We start from the raw sequence: 26,589 nt of genomic DNA, 5'->3' as shown, positions 1-26,589 counted from the left end.
CCCCATACAGCAACAGGAGTCAGAACAAGATTTACAAGAAAATTCACTGCCTGCTAGTCTGGATAGTTTGCCTGATGATTTGGAGAACATTATCACTCACCATCTGACCTGTGAAATACTTGCCTATGGTAAGAGTTTTGAAGAGTGAAAGGTTGGGACTTCATATCTATTACACTGGCTGGTGTCATCTTCTCAAGTGTTTTATTATGTTGAGTTGGTTAAGGGTATTACCTCTCTTTTCTTTACACGAGGGTGCCAAGAGGGATTTGGTGTTTGCACGTCCTCATCTTCACCTTCATTCAACATCAAGAAGATTTCAGCTTTTTTTTCATGTTGGACTTGTTTTGGACTGCTGCGAGCATGGATTGGATGCTGGTTTTCCAGCATGCTCGTCCGACAAAAGCTGGCTGTGAAACTGGCATCCGTCGGATGAGGTGCTGTACACACAGGCTAAAAGTTGGCCATTAACTGCTGAACTGACCGTTTTTTGGCCTGTGTGTACCTATCTGACTAGCAATTGACTTGGGCATGTTTGGGATCCCACCTGCCCGATCAGGCAGTGAGAAATTTTCTGGTCCGAAGCTGTGCAGATCAGGAAAACTCTCACTGCTTGTGATTAGCTGTGTGCAGTGTCAGCTTCCTGGCGGGATCGGGCAGGTGGGACCCTGAACACGCCCGAGCCCATCTCTATTTGTGACTAATCGGAACAGCAAAGAAAATACTGTACCACTGTTTTTGCAGGCACAACATGCAAACCAGATACCACCTGCATCCAAAATGCAGGCAAAACGCTAGAATTTATATGCTATTGTCAGTTTAAATGGTTCATTACTATTTCTCTATGAACAGGTCCTAGTAAATTCGCCACTGTAAAAAATTACTCCATCTGCACTAAACTTGTGGGCTCTGTGTAATATGTAAAGTCTAAAGCCATATAGCACCACTAAATCATTCACGTCAAGCAGAACCCTGCTACCAAATCTTTCCTGCATGTGTCAGAAGTTGTATCAATGGTAAAGCGAATCAGTTAATTTATTGCATCCTTATCAGAGTCAACTTTTACTAGTATAGTAGCCTACGTATTTTCTCCTCATCATCTGTACAAATATTATGATCTTATACAAGCTTATTTCTACATTGCCCAAGTTTCAAACTCAACTTAAGTGGGGTACACACTATAGGAAAATCAGGAAAAGAACGTCCAATTTTCCTCATCGTTTCACAGCAGATTGAAACTGATGAAGGAAAATTTGTACGAAAATTCTCTTCTGCCAAAGGTTTTTTGTTGTTTATTGTTTCTGATGATGCGCAGTCTTTCTTTTTTTATTTTTTTTGTACAAAAATGGTACACATTAAACGGAAATCATTCCTTCTGTTCCCATTCGAGAAAAATTTTGAAGTGTGTCACTTCAGGAATTTTCATACGAAAAGTCAGAATCGGCTGTCAAAAGTTATGTACACACTATACGAAAATCATACGAAAGTTCTTTAGACGAAAATTCTCACCCAGTTTTCTTATAGTGTGTATGAGCCTTTAGAATCAGAAAAAAAAAAAAAAGAGAAAGTTCCATGTATAAGAGGTGATTCTTGCAAAGTGGTATTCAACCCCTAAGAGTGACATGATGCCTCAGTAAAGTATGTGCTGTTCTATCACTTTTAGGGATTCTTAGCCTCTTGTGACACAAATGAAAGGAAGACAAAAAAATAAAAAAAACAATGTTAAAAAAAAAAAGGATTAAATGGTATTATTTATATTATTGTTATTGTATTTGTTTTTGGAGCACTCTGCTATTCTTTATTCCTACTTGGCTCAAAAGAAACTGTAGGGAGGACACATTTAAACAAACTTTGGATGAACTAGTCTTACATATTACAATTGTAATAGTCTGCTTTTTTTGTTACTCACCGTAAAATCCCTTTCTCTGAGTTCATTGATGGACACAGCTGCTTTCTTCTTTATCCATGACCAAACAGGGTTTTTAATAGACCCACTTACAGGAGTAGGACATTAGGCAGAAAAAAACTCGGGCACCTCCTATGGTCAGTCCTCTCTGGGCATAAAACCTCCTCTCTGCTATAGGCTTCCAGTCAGTCACAAGCAGTATCAAAGGAGAAAACTCCATAGAGGAGTTGCTGCTGTGTTCGTTAATGGAAGGGCTTTCTGTTCCGTAGAGCCGGAGACTGCAGTCACCAGAGAAGAGAGGCCCTTGTCGACAGCTCTAGGTAAAGCCGAATGTCCAAGAAAGTGGAAGACCTATTCCATATGGATAAGATTGCCTAAGGCTGTGTTCTCCCATGGAACTGGGAATGTGATGCCGACATCACGGCATCAGAGGGTGGATACCTATAAGCAAGCTGAGTCCGCCCAGCAGGCCACAAAGCCGCAGCCTAAATTTGCAGCCAGCACAACCGCGTGGTGCACTTCCACCTGCTGCAGCTCCAGCCTCCCAAGTGCACGGCGGAAGGACCAGGCAGTTACCAGGGGCACTGGAGTACCCACACCTCACGCTCCCCTACTGCTGCAAGGCACTTATCTACCGATAGCCATGACGAGAGACCTCCCCACCAGGGAGCACCCCGGTCTCCACCGAAGTAGGGGGGGTTTGCTGTCGGCCAGGGGTGACACAGACTATAGGCGTCCAGTCATATATGTGTCCCCATGACACGTTTAACTTACTGGTCTGACCTGGTCTGTGCACACGCTCGCTGGTCAGACTGTTGTAACCACTGGATCTAGATCATCCAGCCAGCCGCCCAGCCTGACTGTTGATCGAAGATAAGAAGAAAGCTATGGGACCGCAGGTCCCAGCATAAGATCACGTATATACTTCTGAACACTAGGCAGAATGACTGGAGGCCTATAGCAGAGAGGGGGGTTTTTGACCTTAAGGGGACTGCCCATCAGGTGTGCTGAGTTTTCAGAAAAATAATTCCCCAAGGCAAAACCATAGCCAACTAGGCAACATAGAACTCATCAGAAAAACAAGATGAGACTCACCTGAAAAAACATTAAACACCCTCAAGGGAGACTAAAACACCCTTAAACGGCAGCCTGCAAAACCTTGAGGCCAAAAGAGGCATCTGCATAAGCCAGCACATCCACCTAGAAAAACCGCAGTCTGGAGTTTTTGGAGTTTTTCCAGAGAAAGAAACACCCTGGCTGAGGACGAGTCCAAAGTCAGGTCCAGATAGTCCAGTCTCATGGAAGGGACCAGGGATGACTTCTGAAGGTTCGGAATCCACCCAAACTCCTCCAGAGGTCTCACGGTGATTTCCAAATTTGTCACCAGCACCGTGGGAGACTCCGCACAGTGAATCAGATCGTCCAGGTAACCCAGGAACCATATCCCCCGCTGCCATAACAGCGCCAGGACCGGAGACAACACCTTTGTGAAGACCCGAGGAGCAGAGGCGAGACCAAAGGGTAACGCCACAAACTGATAGTGATCCTCTCCCACGGCAAAACGCAGAAAGCACTGGTGTCCTGCACAAATTGGGATGTGAAGGTAGACATTTTTGATGTCTATGGAGGCCAGGAAATCCCCCTGATGTAGGGAAGCCACCACCGTGCGAACAGACTCCATCTTGTATTGTTGAACTCACACAAAGCAATTCAGTGCCTTCAGGTCCAGGATTGGACGCACCTTGCCCTCCTTCCTGGGGACAGTGAACAGGTTTGAATAAAAGACCTGAAAACGTTCCGCACACGGAACCAGAACTATTACTCTCTGTTGTACCAGGTCCTGTACTGCCCCAAAGCGATCAGGGGACAGTCACACATTGGAAGGAAGGATTCCAGTACCCCCGGCAGTGCATCTATGGATAACTGGGATCCGGAGGGCCCTGCGGCTTTCTTGAGGGGTCAGGGGCCATGTTGCACCAGGGGAAAAGTTGAAAACATTTTTTTTTTTTTTAAAGAACCTCCCACGGCGCTACAGCACCCCCAAGAGGTCAGACAGAACGCACTGAAGACCCCCAGCAGAGAGCTAGAGAGAGACCCCCCAGACTCACCACCCTCACCAAAGATGCACCAGGAAGGCCCAGAACGTCTGCACAGCATGTGTCTTCAGCAACCTGGATCATCAGAGAAAGATCTGTGTTTCAGCACTGGGGTATAGGGAGGGGCTCCACCACCAGAAAAAACGCCTCTAGGGACTCCCAAAACATAGCCGCCAGTGATTCTCAACAGAAATCCAATGCAAAATGGCCGCCGGGTGTACCAATTTGGTTGCAATTAATGACTTGCAATTGTGGGAGTATTTTGTAGTATAGTGTCCCATAGAACATTTTGATCCTGAAAGGAAAGTAAAGATTTTCTGAACAATTTGTTGGGGTGCACTCATTTATGCTGAGCACTGTATATATATATTATATATATACACACACACACACACACACATACATACACACACCTATACATATATACATGAACTGATGCAAAACATTTTAAAGGTCATCCTGCCTTTTTCAGGCTTGAGGCTATTGTTTAGTGCAAGTACAATTAAAAATTTACCCTAAATATATGGACTCTTAAAGAAGAAGAAAATATCTTCTCATTTAAGGGTTCTAGGATTAGGTCACAATAATGTAACACTCACCTCTTTCACACCAGCCTGGGCAGCCTCTTGAAGCAGCTGTACTGCTGACTGTGGCTCCTCACTGTTAGACTGTAGCAAATGGCGGGCATAACGATATTTGGCAAGCTGGTGCCCTCCACTGGCTGCCATGCGGTAATAATCTGCTGCCTAGAAGAAGAGCAGGTACAAACATACAATGTAAAAAGAAAGATCCCTTACTTTCTAAAAACAAAGCATAAAACATTCTAGGACATTGCATATTGTTTTCTTTGAGTACAGCACAAAAAACATACGGATGCGCCATGGTCCAATATACTGTCAAACAAGAACAGCACTATCATTCAAGCACAAACTGAACAAATATGGGGGTACTGCAATCTTTGAAGTCTTGATTGTAATTGATTGGGCCACTTCTAATTTCTAGAAGAGTGCTTATGTTGAATGCGTAGGGGCCGACCTTATAGCACTGGCGTCACGCTGCTGTACTCGGGTGCCGAGCAGAGGCTTTTAATGTGACTGGAATGGGTTTTTATCCTTTACCAATGAGTGCTGCACTATGATTTCATTATACTCTCTTGTGGGGTGAGTTTTGTTCTGTCTCAGTGTGGTTTTGGCTGGCTGCTGTCTCTTACCTGGAGATCATCTTACATTCTGGGCCTGTGCTGCCAGAGGAGGTGCAAGAAAGCTGTGGTGACCTAATTGCGCTGATTTGGGCTGTATTTCTTACAGCTATATTCTGTGGTGAGGTTTGCTATTCATTGAAGGTGGCGTGTGGTACATTTGCAAGTTGCTTCATCATCTGGATTCATTTTCTTGGGCTTTTCTTTATATTTGCACATTATATTTTATAAGAATAATCTTAACGTTGCACATTTTATTTATATAATATTCAGGTAGAATGAACAAACCAGGTAGGAAAGAGGACCAAAGTTTTAACACCACCTTATCCTGGTGGAGAACCCGAAAAAGTTCCTTGAAGAAAAGCACAGCCAACCTTAAGATACTGCATGCCAAGGTAATGGTCACCAGAAAGATCACCTTGCACATAAGGAGCAACAATTTCTCATGGTAAGGTTCAAAAGGAGAAGGCTGCAAAACAGACAGAACCAAGTTATGGTCCCACGGAGACAGGGGATTCTGCCCATACTGGTGTGACACCCTGCACAAAGGCTTTAACCAAGGAATAAGGCGTAATCAATCCTGAAACAAAATGGCCCAGATTGATATCTGTCCCTTGATGATACTTAAAGCCAGCGACTTCTCCACCCCAAACTGGAGAAAATTCAAAACGCTCCCTATGACATACTCATTCGAGCCTCACACCAGGTGAAAAACTCTCCATGCACTATGGCACAACTTCCTTGAGGTCAACTTCCTTGCCTTGAGTAGGTAGGGGATTACAGAATCAGAAACACTTGCATCCCTCAGGACTTGTGCTTCAACAGCCATGCCATCAAAGCCAATGACCTCAAAGCGGAATGAAATATCAGACCCTGCAAGATCAAATCTGGCCAATCTGGAAGAGCCCCCCTTGAAATCTGTCATATGGAATCTTCCAAAACATCCACTGAGAAACTCAAAGCTCTTAGAAAGTCTTCCAGGAGATGTCAAATGGCAGATCTTCTGGGTCTGATTCTCAAGAATGGACCATATCCCTCCCCATACTTTAAAGTGGTTGTAAACCTCAGACATGAAATATGAACAAAGCATTTGCTCCTCTGCTATCTACATGAGTCACTTCTGACAAATTTACTTGACACCAAGGGGTAAAAAGGTGACAGGGGAGGGATCTCCAGCACACAGCATGTGATTGACCGCCTCAGCTCTTTTCCTGTGTGCTGCGTGAAGGGGGGTATGTTCTTTCCCTCAAATCAGCTCTCAGGGCACTTCTCACTGACATCTGCAGAGTGTAACTTTAGCCCTTCGCCCCCTGCTTTCTGGAAGTTTAGACAAGCTGTACAAATCCTGGACTTTGAATGAATGTACAGAACAGAAGACAACAGATACAACTTATGTAGGATGATTTGTTCCATCTCTGTGTATCACCTGAGGCCAGTCACTTCACTGGATACACGTGAGGATTTACAACCACTTTAAGAGCTTGACAAACTCCCACCGCAGCCACTGCAGAGTCCCTCCTATCAGAGAAAAGGACCCCTTAAAAAGGGCCTTTAACCTGTTCTTCATAAGGTCTTCAAAGAGCAAGAGTACAGCCAGGGTCTCACTTGAGTATGAAAACAGCTGAGTCAAAAGAATTCCTCTTCTATAGGTTACTGGTGAGCAAAATGGTTCAGTGGTGAAAACACTTTCTTACAGTGAGCCCAATCGAGATATATACAGTGGGTACGGAAAGTATTCAGACCCCCTTAAATTTTTCACTCTATGTTATATTGCAGCCATTTGCTAAAATCATTTAGGTTCATTCTTCTTCCTCGTGATGGTACACATAGCACCCCATACTGACAGAAATACACAGAATTGTTGACATTGTTGCAGATTTATTAAAAAAGAAAAACTGAAATATCACATGGTCCTAAGTATTCAGACCCTTTGCTGTTACACTCATATATTTAACTCAGGTGCTTTCCATTTCTTCTGATCATCCTTGAGATGGTTCTACACCTTCATTTGAGTCAAGCTGTGTTTGATTATACTGATTGGACTTGATTAGGAAAGCCACACACCTGTCTATATAAGACCTTCCAGATCACAATGCATGTCAGAGCAAATGAGAATCATGAGGTCAAAGGAACTGCCTGAAGAGCTCAGAGACAGAATTGTGGCAAGGCACAGATCTGGCCAAGGTTACAAAAAGATTTCTGCTGCACTTAAGGTTCCTAAGAGCACAGTGGCCTCCATAATCCTCAAATGGAAGACGTTTGGGACGACCAGAACCCTTCCTAGAGCTGGCCGTCCGGCCAAACTGAGCTATCGGGGGAGAAGAGCCTTGGTGAGAGAGGTAAAGAAGAACCCAAAGATCACTGTGGCTGAGCTCCAGAGATGCAGTCAGGAGATGGGAGAAAGTTGTAGAAAGTCAACCATCACTGCAGCCCTCCACCAGTCGGGGCTTTGTGGCAGAGTGGCCCGACGGAAGCCTCTCCTCAGTGTAAGACACATGAAAGCCCGCATGGAGTTTGCTAAAAAACACCTGAAGGACTCCAAGATGATGAGAAATAAGATTCTCTGGTCTGATGAGACCAAAATAGAACTTTTTGGCCTTAATTCTAAGCGGTATGTGTGGAGAAAACCAGGCACTGCTCATCACCTGTCCAATACAGTCCCAAAAGTGAAGCATGGTGGTGGCAGCATCATGCTGTGGGGGTGTTTTTCAGCTGCAGGGACAGGACGACTGGTTGCAATCGAGGGAAAGATGAATGCGGCCAAGTACAGGGATATCCTGGATCTGGACCTCAGACTGGGCCGAAGGTTTACCTTCCAACAAGACAATGACCCTAAGCACACAGCTAAAATAACGAAGGAGTGGCTTCACAACAACTCCGTGACTGTTCTTGAATGGCCCAGCCAGAGCCCTGACTTAAACCCAATTGAGCATCTCTGGAGAGACCTAAAAATGTCTGTCCACCAACGTTTACCATCCAACCTGACAGAACTGGAGAGGATCTGCAAGGAGGAATGGCAGAGGATCCCCAAATCCAGGTGTGAAAGACTTGTTGCATCTTTCCCAAAAAGACTCCTGGCTGTATTAGATCAAAAGGGGGCTTCTACTAAATACTGAGCAAAGGGTCTGAATACTTAGGACCTTGTGATATTTCAGTTCTTCTTTTTTAATAAATCTGCAACAATGTCAACAATTCTGTGTTTTTCTGTTAGTATGGGGTGCTATGTGTACATTCATGAGGAAGAAGAATGAACTTAAATGATTTTAGCAAATGGCTGCAATATAACAAAGAGTGAAAAATTTAAGGGGGTCTGAATACTTTCCGTACCCACTGTAACTTCTTGTAAGTGAGGGTTTAGGGAAAAGACTTGTGATTATTTTAGCGGCCGCCAAGACCCAAGCGACTTTAGGGGAAAAGGAATTTAGCAGTGGCAACTTAAAGGAGTTGTAAAGGCAGGTTTTTTATATTAATGCATTCTATGCATGAAGATAAAAAGCCTTCTGTGTGAAGTAGCCTCCCCAGCAACCCCTTTTACTTACCTGATCCCCATCTCTTCCTCCTGATTGGCTGAGACACAGCAGCGGCACCACTGGCTCCCACGGCTGTCAATCAAAGTCAGTCAGCCAATCAGGAAAGAGAGGTGTGGGGCCGAACATCAGCTCTGCATCTGAATAGACACACGGAGCTGCAGCTCAGCTCAGGTACTCCCATAGCAAGCTGCTTGCTGAAAGGGAGGGGCCCGAGAAGAGGAGGATTTGGGCTGCCCTGTGCAAAATCAACTGCACAGAGGAGGTAAGTATAACATGTTTGTTATTTTTTATTTTTTTTTAAAAGAGACTTTAAATTCACTTTAAGGTTAGTGCGTACTAGGAAGCCCACCTTGGTCTTTTGAGTCTGAGATAGCCCTGGACGCTAGGATTCCGCCTGTTAGGACAATTTCGCAGAGCATTTCTGATCCTCAACAGCTTTCAGTTCTTCCTTATTCTGAAGAACTTCCTCCGATGCCTTCTCCTCCCTCAAAAGGGGAAGGAGAGTGCCCAAATTTGCGTCCAAGGCATTCCTAGCCAGTGAGACCCCTGAGAGCTGTTCATCCAGGCTAAATATGACTGTAGAAAATTCCTCCTTTGAAACAAAAGGAGAGAACTGTGTCCCTGAAGCAGAAGATTACCAGATACGGGCTCAGTTTCAGAACTATTCTGATCTCTTAAAGCCCCGTACACACGTACCGATGGTCGGCTTACAAATGTTCCTCTTTTCTCCCCGGGATGTCGGTGTCTGCTGAAAAGTGCAAAGACAGCACAAGGACAGCACAAGAATTTTGTCCGCCGACTGCAGAAGTGATGTCATGTAATGGTTAACTTTCCCTGTGTTTTCTATTTTCTGAGCATGCCCAGTCTTGCAAATCTGCGGTCTGTCGGCCGAATTGTGTACTGACAGGCGAACAATCGTCCGTTCTGGTGTCGGCATACAAATATTTTCATGTTTGCACGAAAGACTTTTGTCCGCGGATTGTGCGCAGACATCTGTCGGAGGCACCATACTAACACGCGTACAATCGGCAGATCCTTCGTCCACCGACGTTTGTATGCCGACGATCGGTACGTGTGTACGGGCCTTTAAGAAGCCATTGCAGGGTGAGCTTTGTAGGAAGTTCTCCCTACCAGATAGAGGGAGATGGGAGTCCACCCCATCGCCATTTCCTCCACCTCCATGTCTGACCAATGCCATGGTTTGCTAAAGATTAAAAAGACCTGGGAATCCCAGAGGGTGGCAGCCACCAACCTGACAGGAGTGTCAACCTAAATTAAAACACCTATGCGGCAGTCACTGCTACTAGTAGACAGGTGTTCCAATACTTGCTGTACCTGGTGTTGAGGAAGTGGCAACTGCTTCTGTGCAGGGCTGGAGACAGAAAGCTACTAAACAAAATTAAGTTTAGTGTGGTGCGACCAGGTATCTCCACACTGTGTAGGAGCACCAAATGCATGTGTACTGTGTCCAGGATCAGTTAAAATGCTGCAGATGCGCATGACGACCCCACCATGCCGAGCTGCTCCCTTTTGCTCTCCTTCACCTCTATATGATTCCCCATTCTCCCCAAAATGCCCCAGGGAACACAGGAAAACATTGCCAAGGGAGACTGCCACATTGCTGCACTATTCATTACCCTCACCAGTACATAGCTTCAGGGTAAAATCTCACCCATCACAGCGTGTGTGCCCTGAAGGGCTTTCAGGGACTCTACTTTCCTCCAGTGGGATCCCTGCCCTGTATAGCACCCTACCAGCAAGGTCACCAGATACACTGTACTTCAGAGATCACTGGTCGCAGGATGCAACATTGACCGGGAGACATTACATGCTGTCCCTTCTCTTGTGTGAGGAGTCCAGACACTAGCTATAAAAACTGAGGCTTAGCTAAGCTAGGAGAAGTTATGGTTGGGTGGGGAGGGATTCCTGTCTTTTTTTTGGCCAGTGCCCATTCACCTGAAAGTAGCGGCATGACCCAAATAGTTATGAATACCAAGCCCTCTATAAACAGTGATGGAAGATTAAGAAATAGATTAAGCAATAGTGTATGTCCCTTTTTTGATGCGTTGGCAAGCCCATTCACATGACTGGGTTGCCTTAAAGCAATGCACGTTAACCACACAGTGTGAATGCAGCCCGCAAGGCTGGAATCACTGTTGTAAGGGGAGAGAAGGATGAGCTGAATTGCTGAGAGAAAGCAGATCATTTGCTGTTTGTTAAAGCCCAGTCCCAGGAAACCTGAAAAGGATCCCTTGCAGTGGGACTCTGCCTCCACTGCAATTGTTAAAGGATAAGTCCAGTCAAAAACTAACTAACGCTAAACCTGCTCTGTGCCACATTCTAAGACTATTCTATCTAACCCTGTAAAGCAAAAATCACTGTACTTTCCTTTTCTACACTTGATCAGGTCCCACGCTGAGCTGCCAGCGGTGGCTACAGCATGGAGGGGGGTGCAGGAGAGGCACTCGATAACGGAAGCCCTATAGTAAGTCTATGGGTGATGCCACTTTCCATTCACAGCCGTTGTCAGGCCTCTCCTGTACAGAGCTTCCGTCGCTGGAGACCGGATCTGGTGTAAAATAGGTAAGTACAGTGATTTTTGCTTTACAGGGTTAGATAGAATAGTCTTAGAATGTGGCAAAGAGCAGGTTTAGGGTTAGTTAGTTTTTGACTGGACTTATCCTTTAATTGCACATTTAGTGTTGGGAATTAAGTAGATTTATTTACTCGATCCTCTGCACCGCTAGACCGGTATCTATAGCATCTTCTCCACCAAGCTCAAGCCTGTCTAAGGTCCTGATGTCATCAGGATTAATGCAGGGACCAGAGCCTTTGCATTGGTTGTGATGACGCCAAGGGACAGTCAATCGCCGGAGTGTGGGGGAACACCATCTGCTGGGGTAGTGGATTAGGTAAGTGAAACTGGTTTTCCCATCCCCTACACTAAACAGGCATTTAACCTTTGCAGTATGGACACAGCCCTACTGCAAGGGATACTTTTAATTTTTCCCAGAGTTGGGCTTTAAGATTATATAAAGTAAAATTCCACCTTAACACTAAAATCCCTGCATCTACAGATATCCACAATCTAACACTAAGCTATCTAGTCATGTAAGGAAGAAATCTGTATACATACCATTTTGGAAGCTGATCCAACCTGATCCCACGCTGAGCTGTCAGCAGCAGCTTCGTTGTGGAGGTGGGTGCAGAGGAAACATCAGACAACAGAAGCCCCATAGGAAGTCTATGGGCGACGTCACTTCCCATTCATTTCACAGCCGTTGACGGCTGTGTCCTCTGCAGAGCTTCCACCACTGGAGACCAGATTGGCTTCAAAAAGGTATGTATACTGATTTCTTCTTTACAGGGCTAGATATGTTAGTGTTAGATCGTGGAGGTCTATAGATGCAGGGATTTTAGTTTTAGGGTGGACTTACTCTTTAAATACTCCTGGCCTTGCCAAAGCTTAACTTTATAGGTCCAGGTGCCAGACGCTAAGAAACTGTGGTCTAAAGCATGTGTACACAATGCATTATGATCAAGGAATATATTGGTGCAATAAATACAGATGTGCATGTAGAGCTCAGTAGAAATCATCTATATTTTGCACCAATGCGATCTCTACAATCGGTCAGTTACAATCAGACAGTCAGGCAATGCCACATACTTTGGTCATATCTTTGGCCACTCCTTTTCCTTTCTCATAGCACACAGCCACATTGTATTGGGCCTTGCTGTAGCCATTCTCTGCGGATTCTTGAAAGAAGTGGAATGCGGACTTGTAATCAGCACTGTCTCTAGCGCTAATGATCCCTGGAGAGATTGGTAACAGATAAACAATATCAACATTTAGAGATGTGATTAAAGGGCAACTACAATCAGACATAGTTGAAGCACACATATAGGAGTTAAAAAGGTACAATATGGATGCAATGCAAGGAAAAAGGATGATGAAAAGTATTTCACAGTCAGAAATACTGCTAATTCCAGGGAACTGTCCCATCACCTGCTCTTTGGGTTAATAGTGAGCATCATAACACTGGCACTGCCCACTTCAATCTAGCTCCTTCCTAAAAGTCCACAAAAATCCCCCCCCCCTCTTCCTTTTTGCACTCCTCCTAAAGAATATTAAAGCAGAGTTCTAGTATTTTTGTATTTATTAAAACAAAAAGTGTAGCTGCTGACCTTTAATAAAAACACACTCACCTGTCCCACGATCTGGCAATGCGGCCGCACAAATCCTTGGTTCTCTCCCTCGCCTCCCCCCAGCATCACAAGTGTGGGCACCCAGCTGTGACAGCTTGCGGCTTCACGCTGCACCTCCTCAATGGCTGGGCAATCTTCTGGGACCTGTGACGTGTCCCAGAAGATTGCAGGGTGGAAGAGCTTTTGCTCAAGTCGCTTAGGAGGCACGAGCGGAAGTAGGACAGGGTACCTGTCAAAACTAGGTACCCACTCCCCCAAAAAAATGACATGCCAAATGTGGCATGTAAGGAAGTGAGGAGTCCTTGAAGCAGAACTTCTACTTTTGGGTGAAACTTTGCTTTAATTATGATTTTGCAGCACACTATATAGACAAATTTCAAATGTACCACTAGAAATTCACAGCTTGCAAATTGAAACAGGTCATTTGTATAGGTTTTCTTTTAATGCCTATTTAATGAGAAAGGGTCCAAAAAAGCAGCCACATCAAAGTATAGCATATCAAAGTGTTTTTTTTTTGTTACACAAGGGAATGGTTTAATAACTTGTCAGGACTTTTCTTATCTGTATCCTACTGGGTAGATTTTAACTTGCTGTCCTGTACACAAGACTTTCCCTCTATTCCTGTACTCTATTCCTTTTCTGGTGACAACTGAAAATGTTGGATTTTTCATTATTTTTAATCTCAGGCTTTATTGGTTGAACTAGATGGACTTGTGTCTTTTTTCAACCAGACTAAAGCTGAATACACATTATACAACTTTTGTTGTCAGATTTCCTTTAGATTTACCTTTAACTATGTAGTGCAAGGGCCTGCCTGATTGCATACAAACTGAAAGTGTTTAAGTTTGAACTCATTTAATATGGTTTTGGTTAATCTAAAGGAAAAAAAATCGAATGAAAATTGTATAGTGTGTATTTAGCTTAAGAATCCCCTAGGGCAGTGTTTCTCAACTCCGGTCCTCAGGGAACACTGACAGGCCAGGTTTGCAAGAAAACTGAAATACATCACAGGTGATATCATTTGCTGCTCAGTGACTGCAGTATTCTAGTCTGCATCTCCCCAAGGTAATACTTCAAATCTGGCGTTAGTGTGCCCTGAGGACCGGAGTTCAGAAACACTGCCCTAGGGACATCAACAGCAGTACAAATCTAACAGGGGCTCTAACCCATCCCCACACTTTAAAAAAAAAAAAAATGTTGTTTATATAGGACTTTAAAAAGTATTTGTTACTCCAACACTTCATTTTCCTGATTTGTGCCTGCTGTACCATGTACTTGTATGAGAGTCTCCTGTTCTCTTTGTATTGCCACCTGCTGGTCCCCTTCCTTTACTATGGAACACTGACCACACTAAGCAGGAGAGCACAGCGTGGTCAGTTTTCTAGCTGTGCTGGGAACTCAGTGAGCTCTCCTCCAATGTTCTGACTTGTCCTGACATGCCCCCTGCTGCATTTACTGGGAAGATCAGTGTGCTGCTGTCCCCCCCCCCCAGCTCTTATGCAGCTGAGAACAGAGTGAATGTGAGCACTTATAAAAAAAAGAATAGAGGCATTTATTATGATATATATATATATATATATATATACACATATGTATTTATCGGCGTATAACACGCCCTCTTCCTCCTAAAAATGGAGGAAAAAGCAGCAGTGCGTGTTATACGCCGATCTTAAAAAAAAAAAAAACGGCCAGGAAGCATTGCCGAGAGCAGAAGGGGCAGGCCGGGCCGAGGAGAAGGAAGGACGAATTGTCATAAGAGCAGAAGGGGGCGGGCTGGGCCGAGGAGAAGGGAGAACGAGCGAGCGCAGTCATCGGAAGTCCCGCCTATGGCTGACGTCACACGTCTCGGCAGAGGAGGCGGGACTTCCGATGACTGCGCTCGCTCGTTCTTCCTGTGTGGGGGACTGCTGATGAGGCTGCATTCATGGGCACTGGTGAGATATCCTTTGATTTAAAAAAAAAAATGTTCTGAGTTCAAAGCTGTTTATTTTAAATTTAAGCTTTTTTCCTGAAATTTCTCTCCAAATATTGGGGTGCGTGTTATATGCCGGCTCGTGTTATCCGCCGATAAATACGGTATATATATATACACACACACACACACAGTATCTCACAAAGGGGTACCCCCCCCTCACATTTTTGTAAATATTCTATTAAATCTTTTCATGTGACAACACTGAAGAAATTACACTTTGCTACAATGTAAAGTAATGAGTGTACAGCTTCTACAACAGTGTAAATTTGTTTTCCTCTCAAAATAACTCAACATACAGCCATTAATGTCTAAACCACTGGCAACAAAAGTGAGTACGCCCCTAACTAAAAATGTCAAAATTGGGCCCAATTAGCCATTTTCCTTCCCCAGTGTCATGCGACTCGTTAGCGTTACAAGGTCTCAGGTGTGAATGGGGGGCAGGTGAGTTAGATTTGGTGTTATCACTCTCACTCTCGCATACTGGTCACTGGAAGTTCAATATGGCACCTCATGGCAAAGAACTCTCATAAAAATGGCCTAGGCTATAAGACGATTGCCAAGACCCTGAAACTGAGCTGCAGTACACTGGCCAAGACCATATAGCGGTTTAAACAGGACAGGTTCTACTAAGAACAGGCCTCGCCATGGTCGACCAAAGGAGTTGAGTGCATGTGTTCAGCGTCAAATCCAGAGGTTGTCTTTGGGAAATAGACATTTGAGTGCTGCCAGTATTGATGCAGAGGTTGAAGGGGTGGGGGGTCAGCCTGTCAGTGCTCAGACCATACGCTGCACACTGCATCAAACTGGTCTGCATAGCTGTCATCCCAGAAGGAAGCTAAAGATGATGCGCAAAAAGCCCGCAAACAGATTGCTAAAAACAAGCAGACTAAGGACATGGATTACTGGAACTATGTACTGTGGTCTGATGAGACCAAGATAAACTTATTTGGTTAAGATGGTATCAAGCGTGTGTGGCAGCAACCAGGGGAGGAGTACAAAGACAAGTGTGTCTTGCCTACAATCAAGCAAGGAAGTGTGAGTGTCATGGTCTGGGGCTGCATGAGTTCTGCCCACAATGGGGAGCTACAGTTCATTGAGGGAACCATGAATGCCAACATGTACTGTGACATACTGAAGCAGAGCATGATCCCCTCCCTTTGGAGACTGGGCCGCAGGACAGTATTCCAACATGATAACCAGCCCAAACACACCTCTAAGACGACCATTGCCTTGTTAAAGAAGCTGAGGGTAAAGGTGATGGACTAGGCAAGCATGTTTACAGACCTAAACCCTATTGAGTATCTGTGGGGCATCCTCAAACGGAAGTTGGAGTAGCGCAAAGTCTCTAACATCCACCAGCTCCGTGATGTCATCATGGAGGAGTAGAAGAGGACTCCAGTGGCAACCTGTGAAGCTCTGGTGAACTCCATGCCCAAGAGGGTTAAGGCAGTGCTGGAAAATAATGGTGGTCATACAAAAGATTGACACTTTGGGCCCAATTTGGACATTTTCACTTAGGGGTGTACTCACTTTTGTTGCCAGCGGCTTAGACATTAATGACTGTGTGTTGAGTTTTTTTTTTTTGAGAGGACAGCAAATTTACACTGTTGTACAAGCTGTACACTCACTACTGTACATTGTAACAAAGTGTCATTTCTTCAGTGTTGTCACATGAAAAGATATAATAAAATATTTACAAAAATGTGAGGGGTGTACTCACTTTTGTGAGATACTGTGTGTGTGTATAGGTGTATATATATATATATATATTTATTTATACATACATACAGTATATATACACACACAGTTTTTTTGCTTAGAATAAAGATCACGACTCTCAACGTAACATCCTTTGCATTATATAAAAAAATTTGGGCTAACTTTACTGCTTATTTTTTTTTAAATTCATTAAAATGTATTTTTTCCCAAAAAAACTGCGTTTGAAAGACTTCTGCGCAAATACAGTGCGACATAAAAGAATGCAACGATCGCCATTTTATTCTCTAGGATCTCTGCAAAAAAAAAAAAAAAAAGATATATAGATATATATATATATATAAATGTTTGGGGGGTTTAAGTAATTTTCTATCAAAAAATACTGATTTTAACTTGTAAGCAACAAGTGTGAGAAAAAGGCTTAGTCTTTAAGAGGTTAAACTGCCCTCACTTACAGACAGAAGTTCATTCCTTTGATCTAAAAAGAACGGAAAGATTTATAGTCATCTAGCAGCCTTAACAATGTTGATAAACATTTGTGGCCAGAGGCTTTTTTTTTTTTTTACAGCTGTGAGTGAGCAGAGAACAGCTTTGTAAGAATCGAGGACATGCCGTTTAGACCCCGTTCACACTGGGGCGACGCTACTTGCCGGGGCGACCTCACAGGTCGTGGTGCGCAGCTCGCACCCCGACCTCGGATCGGCCGGCACGGACTTCATATCATTGAAGTCAATGCTGGTCGCTCCAGGTCGCCCCAAAGAAGCTCCGGACCCTTTTTCTAAGTCGGAGCGACTTGTGTCGCTCCTATTAGAACGGGTCCACAGCTTCTCTATGGCAGGCGACCTACGGCGACCTGTCAGGCGACCAGGTCGCCTGACAGGTCGCCCCCAGTGTGAACGGGGTCTTAAAGAGGTTGTAAAAAATTTTTTTATTTTTTTTTTCAACCTGAAAGAGAAACACATAATGAGCTAGTATGCATCGCATACTAGCTCATTATGAAATACTTACCTAAGAAGGAGCCCCCGCCGTGTCGCCCGCTTACCTCTACGACGGGCGACATGTTCAGTCGCCCGTCTTCCGGGATCGCGGCATCCGGCCATCTGATTGGCCGGAGCCGCGGTGATGTCACTCCCGCGCACGGGAGCCGACGGTCACAGCACGGGGCGCTGAAGGAACGGCACCAGCGGCCGTTCCTTCAGAGCGCATGCGCCAGTGATGTCAGGTAAATATCTCCTAAACGGTGCATGTTTAGGAGATATTTACAGTACCTATAGGTAAGCCTTATCATAGGCTTACCTATAGGTAAAAGTTGCAGAGGAGGGTTCACTTCCTCTTTAAGATTGTGAGGGGGGATGAATCGAGATTGTGATTTTATATATATATATATATATATATATATATATATAAATGTTGTGCATTTCATTTCTAATTTGAAACTGAATGGGTTGTTTTACAAGGTGATAGTTTACACTTTGGACACTATCTAAGGAGTGCAGGTTGTATACATTTCACATTTCTGTGTTTCTTTCAGGTGTTCCAGTCTCTCCCCACAATCCAGAAAACAGTCAGTAAGGATATACATGTACCAAATATGTTCAGCACTGTAGGCACGCTGGTTTCTGTCAAATCCAGCAATCGAGAGGCAGCAAGGTTCAATGATTCTCCATGGTCTTCTTTTGGTTCCCGTAGCTAAAAAAAAAGTACAAAATTGTCTCTTAGTTTAAGTTTTTAATCACCAAAGCCGACCTTTCACCATTTACTGCACTTTTTTTTGGCCATTACCTTCATCTCTCATCTCTATTACACAATCAGACTGTATGTGCTTTCTTTTCTTCCGTAAATTACTATTTGGTTATGTAATGGAAAAATGTTTTGAAAATGGAACTTTATTTTTCCAACACAAAAAAATTATTTGATTTTGAAAAAAAAACAAAACTATACAATTCACAAAACATAAAGTTATAAAGAGAAAGGAGGGAGATAATGACAGTGCGGTGTATGGAGAAAAGTTATGCTTTTACACGTTCCATGTTCTGACAACTTCTGTAATATTACCTCGTTGACAGGTCTTGATGTATTCTCTGCAGAACCAACATCTGATCCAAGTGAAGAACCAAAGCTGTCATCGGTGCTTGAATTTGCTATGAAAAAAAACAACAAATACAACTATAAGAAGGATTCTAAGGATGATTAGGGTGCTCAGTCTTCTACCTGCCATACCTTGCTCAGACAGATGATACAGGTCACTTTCACTAGAGAAAGCTTGAGATGCACTCTCAAGAGAATCATCCACATTCTGCAGTGCAGCATCATTCTGTAGCTTAATACCATTCCAGGTACAAGACTGGACACTCTTTGGCAAAATGGGATTGCTGACGGCTACAACAAATAGGGAAGAGAAAAAGTATATATTGTGTAAGAAACAATAACCCAAATGTCTCTTAAAGCTGAACTCCTGCTTTTCTTACACTTTACATAGTTAGTTTGGGCCAAGCTGGCCAAAATAAACTATGTCTCTCACTAACATGTGAGGCCCGCTGGATGTGCTGTATAAAATGTATGCAGATGAAGCTAAATACAGCATACAGCACTGTGTTTTGGGTTCAAACCGAGATCTTCCTGACTCATACCCGGAACACAATAAAGTGTATCTGAGCGGCACTCAGGCATTAAAAGAAAGCAATGTATTCTAGCAATGAATACAAAACTTCTTCCGATTGGCTGAGTCAGAGGTTGTGACATCATCAGCCGTCTCTCTGACTTTGAGGAATGAGAGTTTTGTATTAATTGCTAGAATACATTACTGTCTATGAATGGCTGAGCGCCGCTCAGATACACTCCATTGTGTTACAGGTACGAGATAGGAAAATCTCAGTTTGAACCCAGAACAGTGTGGTATGCTATATATAGCCTCAGCTATGTAAAGTGTAAGAAAAACTGGAGTCAGCTTCAAGAGAAAAAAAAAAAAAACAGTACACATATAGCTATATAGCCCTCAAACCTGAACGGGTTAAGTCTGGATCTTACACATGGATAAATTATAGTGTGATGAAGGTGAAATAATATAGAGATTTATAGATTTAAATGTGTTCCTACATGTCTGCACTGACTCCACTTAATGTACCTCAGTTCATGAAATGAAATGGTAACCGTGTGCAACATTGTGGTGCCATGAGCTGGCATATTTATTAATCTCTTCCTGATGAGCGTACGCACATATGTCACCTCACTGAACTGTATATCTGTGTACCTGTGTGTCCTCCCAGCATGGAGACTGTCCTTGCTAGAGAAGAAATAAAAAAAAAAAAAAAGTGTGGAAAAAAAAAAATAGCTAGATTAGGGTTTGATCTAGGTGACTGAGGGTTAGGGTCAAAAGGTAAGGGTTGGGTACAACGTGTTTTAGACAGGAATAAAAATACATTTATTTAGTATCAGTGTGCTTTAGGTGGGATAAAAAAATGTAAAAAACAACAAAATAAATAAAAGCAATAAAAGCACTATAGTCAGGAGTAGGAGAAATTGTTTTGGGTTGTTCTTTGGCGGTAGATCATGGAAGTACATGGCTAAATAGTAAAAAAAAAAAAAAAAAAGCAACTTTATATTTTTTACTATTTTGGCCAGTTTTTCTTGGAGATTAAAAAAAAAGCCAGGAGATATCCATTACTATTTACCACCAAATGAACAGACTCAATTTGTCCAGAAAGAAAAAACAAGCTATAAATAACCTGGATGCACTAGATAGTTGTGATGTACAGTTTTACTAACACATGCCAAAGTTGCAAAACTGGTTTCAGGCACTAAGGTTTGTTTTACTTTTACCCTGAAGAGGTTAAATGTCAGGGGACATTTCCAAAGAAAGTATAGCGAACCATGCAATCGGACATGCAGGAAGTCGCAAAAAACATGTCATTCACGTTTGTAAGTTGGTACTGTCCTGAGTAGTAAAAATCCGGACCAGAAGAACTGGCATTTTCACAAGTGGAAACGTCATCCTGATGTACTGATGTCAAAGAATACACTATATTGTCAAAAGTATTGGAACCTCTGCCTTTACACCAACATGAACTTTAATGGCGCCCCCGTCTTAGTCTGTAGGGTTCCAAATTGAGTTGGCCCACCCTTTGCAGTTATAACAGCTTCAACTCTTCTGATAAGGCGGTCCACAAGGTTTAAGAGTACGTCTATGGGAATGTTTGACCATTCTTTCAGAAGCGCATTTGTGAGGTCAGGATCTGATATTGGACAAGAAGGCCTGGCTTGCAGTCTCCGCTCAAATTCATCCCAAAGGTATTCTATTGGGTTGAGGTCAGGACTCTGTGCAGGCCAGTACAGTTCCTCAACCCCAAACTCGCTCGTCCATGTCTTAATACCCTTGCTGGGTGTGCAGTCATGTTGAATCAGGAAGGGGCATCCCCAAACTGTTCCCACAAAGTGCATGGGAGCATGACATTTTCGAAAATGTCTTGGTATGCTGATGCCTTAAGAGTTCCCTTTCACTGGAACTAAGGGGCAAAGCCCAACCCCTGAAAAAAAAAAAAACCACGCCGTAATCCCCCCTCCATCAAATGATTTGGACCAGTGCACAAAGCAAGATCCATAAAGACGTGGCTGAGCGAATTTGGGGTGGAACTTGACTGGCCTGCACAAAGTCCGAACCTCAACCCAACAGAACACCTTTGGGATGAATTAGAGCGAAGACTGCAAACCAGGTCTTCTCGTCCAACATCAGTGCCTGACCTCACAAATGTGCTTCTGGAAGAATGGTCAAACATTCCTATATACACACTCCTAAACCTAGTTGACAGCTTTCCCAGAAGGTTAAAGCTGTTATAGCTGCAAAGGGTGGGCCAACTCGATATTGAACCCTACAGACTAAGACTGGGATGCCATTAAAGTTCACATGCGTGTAAAGGCAGGTGTCCCAATACTTCTGACAATATAACGTATAAAGGAATAGGATTTTTTCATATAAATCTCATGGTCTGCAGTGGGTCAGGAGTGGTAGTGAGAAATGTAAGGTAACTTCCGTATAAATATTGATTTTATCAGATGCACACTACTTACAAAATCTGCTGCATTGATAAAGAGTTGAGATGATCTGTTTCAGGTAATTGCGCCGTGAGCACCTGTCTTCCTGAGGTTTACTTGTGCGACAGTGAAAGGATGCCTGACGAGCCAAATGCAAGAAAAACAAAGCTGCGGCTCCCTGTGAGACATGAAGAAAAGTCACACACACTTATTTACTTCATTAGTACACTAGGTTCACGCCTCACATTCATTTCAATGGGCTGCCGTACCTGCGTTTCCAACAGAAAAGGCCTTTTTCAAAACGCGACTCGCAGGGAAATTGATTTCCTTGCAGTTCTTGCACCCGCACTGCGATTTTACATGCGTGGGGGTTCCTCTTAGAATGAATGGCAGCGCTGTGCTTTTACTGACAGCAGCACATTTTCACTGTGGGTGCTTGCAGGTATCGCAGCAATTTCCGAACCTGCAGCCACACGCAAGGGTGTGAACCTAGCGTTAGGAAGAAAAATGAAAAGAGCAATACAGGGGCTCTAAATAAATTGGTTAGACCTTAGATTCCTAGTGCCCAGTGGTCCTTATTGTATAAGCCTTAAGGCTCCTGCAGACATATTTTGGTGCTTACTCATGCAAGTGAAGGAAAACAATTCTTTAGCCTGGCTTCTACTAGTTAAAGCCCAAGGGCCTAGTCATACTATATGCAGTCACCTGTGTGTTTCCTTATGGATAAAAGCAGGTAGCTGCAATGACACACAGAAAACACTAGTTTCCTGTACTTCATGTTTACACCAGAATACATTTTTTTTTTGCATTTCAAAACTGTGTGATACTATGCAACATGCTTGCATAATATCGCACAACTCCGGATGGCCCTGCATGTCACAGGACAGCAAGCGCAGGTTTAGTGTACTGATTAGTGTGAATAAGCTCTAAGTTTACCTACAAAGAAAAGAAAACACAAAATTGGCAAACAGGAACATGACATCAGTGTTTTGTGTCCTTTGTGCTTCTGTCTTCTTGTTCAATAGAAATCTTCCAACCTCAGATGACCTTTCAACTTGTCCACCCTTCCTCCATTCATAAATTCTGCTTCCTTCAAAGAAGCTGTAGTAACGGCCTTTATGAATGGAGCTGCTCAGCAGAAAGGCCAGGCAAAGCTGGGCATTCTTGAAGAGGGACTGACAGATTCTCAGTTCTATTAACACCCACCGCAGGGCCAGAACAAGGGGTGGGCAAGAGGGACAGTTGTTCTGGGCGCAATGCTTTATTGCAGGGATGGGGGGGGGGGGGGCGCCTTGACCCTAACCCTAAGGGAGGGGGGGGGGCAGTTTGCCATCCTTGCCCTGGGCGCTGGATGAGCTTATCCCGGCACTGACCCACTGCACCAGGAAATTATATCGGTGGGGAATGGCAGGTGGAGGTTCATTGGAAGACGGAAGATTTCTACTGAACTATAAGACATAAGCACAATGGACACACTGCACCACTGAAGGGAGGTAATGTCCCTTGTGCTTACTTTGTATTTTTTTTTTTAGGTAAACTAAATCCAAGTACACATGTACCGAAAATCGGCCAGTTCAGCAGGATGTAGGGTGGGGGGTTATGATCATGTGACCACTGTGATGGGCTGTCACATGACTGGAAAGCTCCTGATTGCAATTAGGGATCATGAGCTGTCCATTAGCCACCGGTAACTGTGTATTAATGAACACAAATCTGCAACCGCTCAGCGCCAAGGCCCACCAGCCGAGAGGCTGCATATTTGTGTGCGGCCGGCGCCAAGGGGTTAACCCGCTGGCTGAAGAAAAAATGAAAAAAAAAAAAAAAAAAAAACCTCTGCATGTATACTCTGTTTTAGGCTTTAAATTGTTTAGTGCATTTCTTTTCCACAACTTTTTCTGTGCTATCTCGTCTCTCTTCTGCTCTGTTTTCTTCCTCTGTTAATCTTTAATGGATCTTGCTGATAGTAATGTTAAATTCCTAGTCATTTCTAAGAGGCCTGCTGGGAGCACTTCATTGTAAAGGGGCTGTAATAGCACTGATTTCTAGTAGTGAGATCTGAAGACTCAGTCAGTCTATGACTGTCTCTTGAAGCATGTCCAAAGTCTCCAACAACTCCCTATAGCATTTCAGCAGTCTGACCATCACTTGTAGCATATCTGCAGTCTCTGGCTATCTCTTGTAGCATGCCTAAAGTCTTTAACCATCTCTTGTTACATATCAGCAGTTACTGACATATTTTTGTAGCATTTCATTAAATTAATGTTATGTGCAACCTTTTGGTGATGTTAGAGGCAGCACTTCAGGCTCCCTTATATTAAAGGATAAGTCCAGTCGAAACCTAACCAACACTAAACCTGCTCTGTGCTACATTCTAAATCACTGTACTTACCTTTTCTACACCCGATCCAATCCAGTTCCACGTTGATCTGTCAGCGGCAGCATCAGCGTGGTGGCGGGTGCAGGAGAGGCACTTGACAACAAAAGCCCCATAGTAAGTCTATAGGTGACGTCACTTCCCTTCAGAGATGTATAGTAACCAAGTAGAACTACTTCACTACTGTACTTAAGTACCGAAAGGCGGTATCTGCACTTTCATAGAGTAGAATTTTTTTCTCCTACTTCCACTTTTACTTCACTACATTTTTTCGATGATTTCAATACTTCTACTCCGATATTTTTTTTTTGTGCTGCATGAAGCTCAAAAAAAATGTGTATAATGTCATGTGTACTTTTGACTTCTTTCTTTAATAACTTTATCTTTAATAATTTTAACTTTAACTTAAATAAACTTTTGACTTCTTTCTTTAATAATTAAATAACACAGTACTTGTACTTTTACTTTCAGTACTTGAGTAGCAAATTTTTTTTAAAAACTACTGGTACTTTTACTTTCAGTACTTGAGTAGCAACATTTTTAAAAAAACTACTTGGAATACTTAAGTACAAAAAATGTTGAATACTTTAGCACTTCTACTCAAGTCACTTTTTGATCGAGCACTTCCACTCAAGTCACTTTTTGATCGAGCACTTATACTTTTACTCAAGTATGGGTTTTGAGTTCTTTTTACAACTCTGCTTCCCATTCATTTCACAGCCGTGGTCGGTCCTCTCCTGCCCAGACCTACTGCCACCTGAGACCAGACTGGATCGGGTGTAGAAAAGGCAAGTGCAGTGATTTTTGCTTTACAGGGTTAGATAGAATAGTCTTAGAATGTGGCAAAGAGCAGGTTTAGCGTTAGGTTTTGACTGGACTTCTCCTTTAAGTAACTTGAATACTACTGACTTAGTACAGTGTTTCTCAACTATAGCCCCCTTAAACATGCAAAATCTTGAGGGACATTAGTCTAAAATGGGGTTGCACATCATATCAGTCATATGTCTTGCCTGCTTTCATATCAGAGTCCTCAGTCTCCCCCTTTTAAATTAGAGTCCTCAGACTCCCCCCTTTCACATCAGAGTTTTTACTCGGACTCCCTGTTTCCTAGTTTCACATTAGATCTGCCCCCCCCCCCCCCTTCCTCCACATAAGACTCCCCAGTCCCCCACTTTCAAATCAGAGTCCCTAGATCCCCTCCCACTTTCACATCAGAGTCCTCACCTCAACTCCGCCTTCCCTAATTTCACATCACAGTCTACTAGAGGGCATAGATTCTTCTGTGGAGTCCAGTAGAAGGCATTGGATACAGGCATGCTATAAGATTTGATGTCTAGTGGAGTCTCCTTGGCAATATATAGAATTTACTTTAGTAGGCAATACTGAGAACCTAAAAAGGGGATCCGGGGAGATTTTTTGCTAGCATCCCAGAGAACTATGAAGACTAAAAGTATTAAACTGAGGAAATGTTAGTTTTTTAAGGGTAAAGCTGATATTTTTAACCCGGTTGTGAATATCTCCTCTGGTTCAGCTAATTTTTTTTTTTTTGAGGATAACAGGCTTTTTTTTGGTTGAATTTTATGGACATAGGTCTGTTTACATGTTTACAATCTAATTATGCAAGACGTTTTTTTAGCTGTAGTCGTATCTCCTAGTAATCATCAAGTCTTTATATGTTGATCCATAACTTCCCACATGGTCTTTTAGATCCTTGCATTGAAAGGGGTAGTAACAATGCCCAGGCCTGCTTATAGGTGCTAAATGCAAAAAGTGGAGATGCCTAGGAAATCTCTAGATCAGGGGTCTTCAAACTATGGCCCTCCAGTTATTCAGGAACTACAATTCCCATCATGCCTAGTCATGTCTGCGAATGTTAGAGTTTTGCAATGACTCATGGGATGTGTAGTTCTGCAACAGCTGGAGGGCCATAGTTTGAGGATCCCTGCTCTAGATGGTCACTTTTGCTTTGTTATGTCACTCCTCCCACATAGTTGTAATGAAAACCACCTGTCATCAGCAAATAAATACACCCTATGTTTTCTGGAAGTTGATATTTATACACTGCAAGGCTCGGAGCTTCTAGTGAAAATGTTGAGCCTAGTGATTGGAAGGTCAGGCACGTTGTACTGCTGCATTGCACAAGGCTTGGGGAATCCTAGAATGACTGGGTTTTTAAATGGGGCTGTGTTTGGAATGAAGTGACAAGCATTGGAGTGCCACCTGTCTGCCCAAAATATTAATATTCACTTACCGCTCCAACAGCATCCAGTACCGTATACTGCGGCAGCTGACCGGTACAAAACTGAAAGTTCCCCCTTTTCTTACGTTTCTGTTCATTCTGACCACTATGGGCACCTGACGACTGGGAGCTGTAACTTAAACACAGAAATAGGTTATCAGACACGAGAAAGGTAAACATTTATAGAAATAAAACTCAGTCCACAAACTACATGGCACTTAAGTTTTCCTCCAAAAAAAATCTGTTTTCTGCTTTTGATTAAAGTTAGAACAATCGTTGCAGCATCAATACACAATTCACATAGAGCAGCCATGTATAGTGAAG

General features: G+C 43.3%; 1 protein-coding gene across 1 annotated transcript in view; it reads right to left on the bottom strand.

Annotated features, from left to right (window-relative positions):
* Nucleotides 1–26,589, bottom strand: part of DELE1 (DAP3 binding cell death enhancer 1) — a 62,337-nt gene that overhangs the window by 12,166 nt on the left and 23,582 nt on the right. The window contains exons 3-9 of the mRNA XM_082252658.1: nucleotides 26,278–26,401; nucleotides 21,689–21,830; nucleotides 18,845–19,003; nucleotides 18,680–18,765; nucleotides 18,211–18,313; nucleotides 12,395–12,540; nucleotides 4,599–4,745 (exon numbers count right to left, since the gene is read on the bottom strand). Coding sequence (XP_082108784.1) covers nucleotides 4,599–4,745; nucleotides 12,395–12,540; nucleotides 18,211–18,313; nucleotides 18,680–18,765; nucleotides 18,845–19,003; nucleotides 21,689–21,830; nucleotides 26,278–26,401 — 907 coding nt within the window. The remainder of the gene's footprint in view (nucleotides 1–4,598; nucleotides 4,746–12,394; nucleotides 12,541–18,210; nucleotides 18,314–18,679; nucleotides 18,766–18,844; nucleotides 19,004–21,688; nucleotides 21,831–26,277; nucleotides 26,402–26,589) is intronic.

Source organism: Pelophylax lessonae (genome assembly GCF_965119305.1).
Source record: "Pelophylax lessonae genome assembly, chromosome: 4".
NCBI lineage: Eukaryota > Metazoa > Chordata > Amphibia > Anura > Ranidae > Pelophylax > Pelophylax lessonae.
This window is presented reverse-complemented; position numbering and strand designations above follow the sequence as displayed.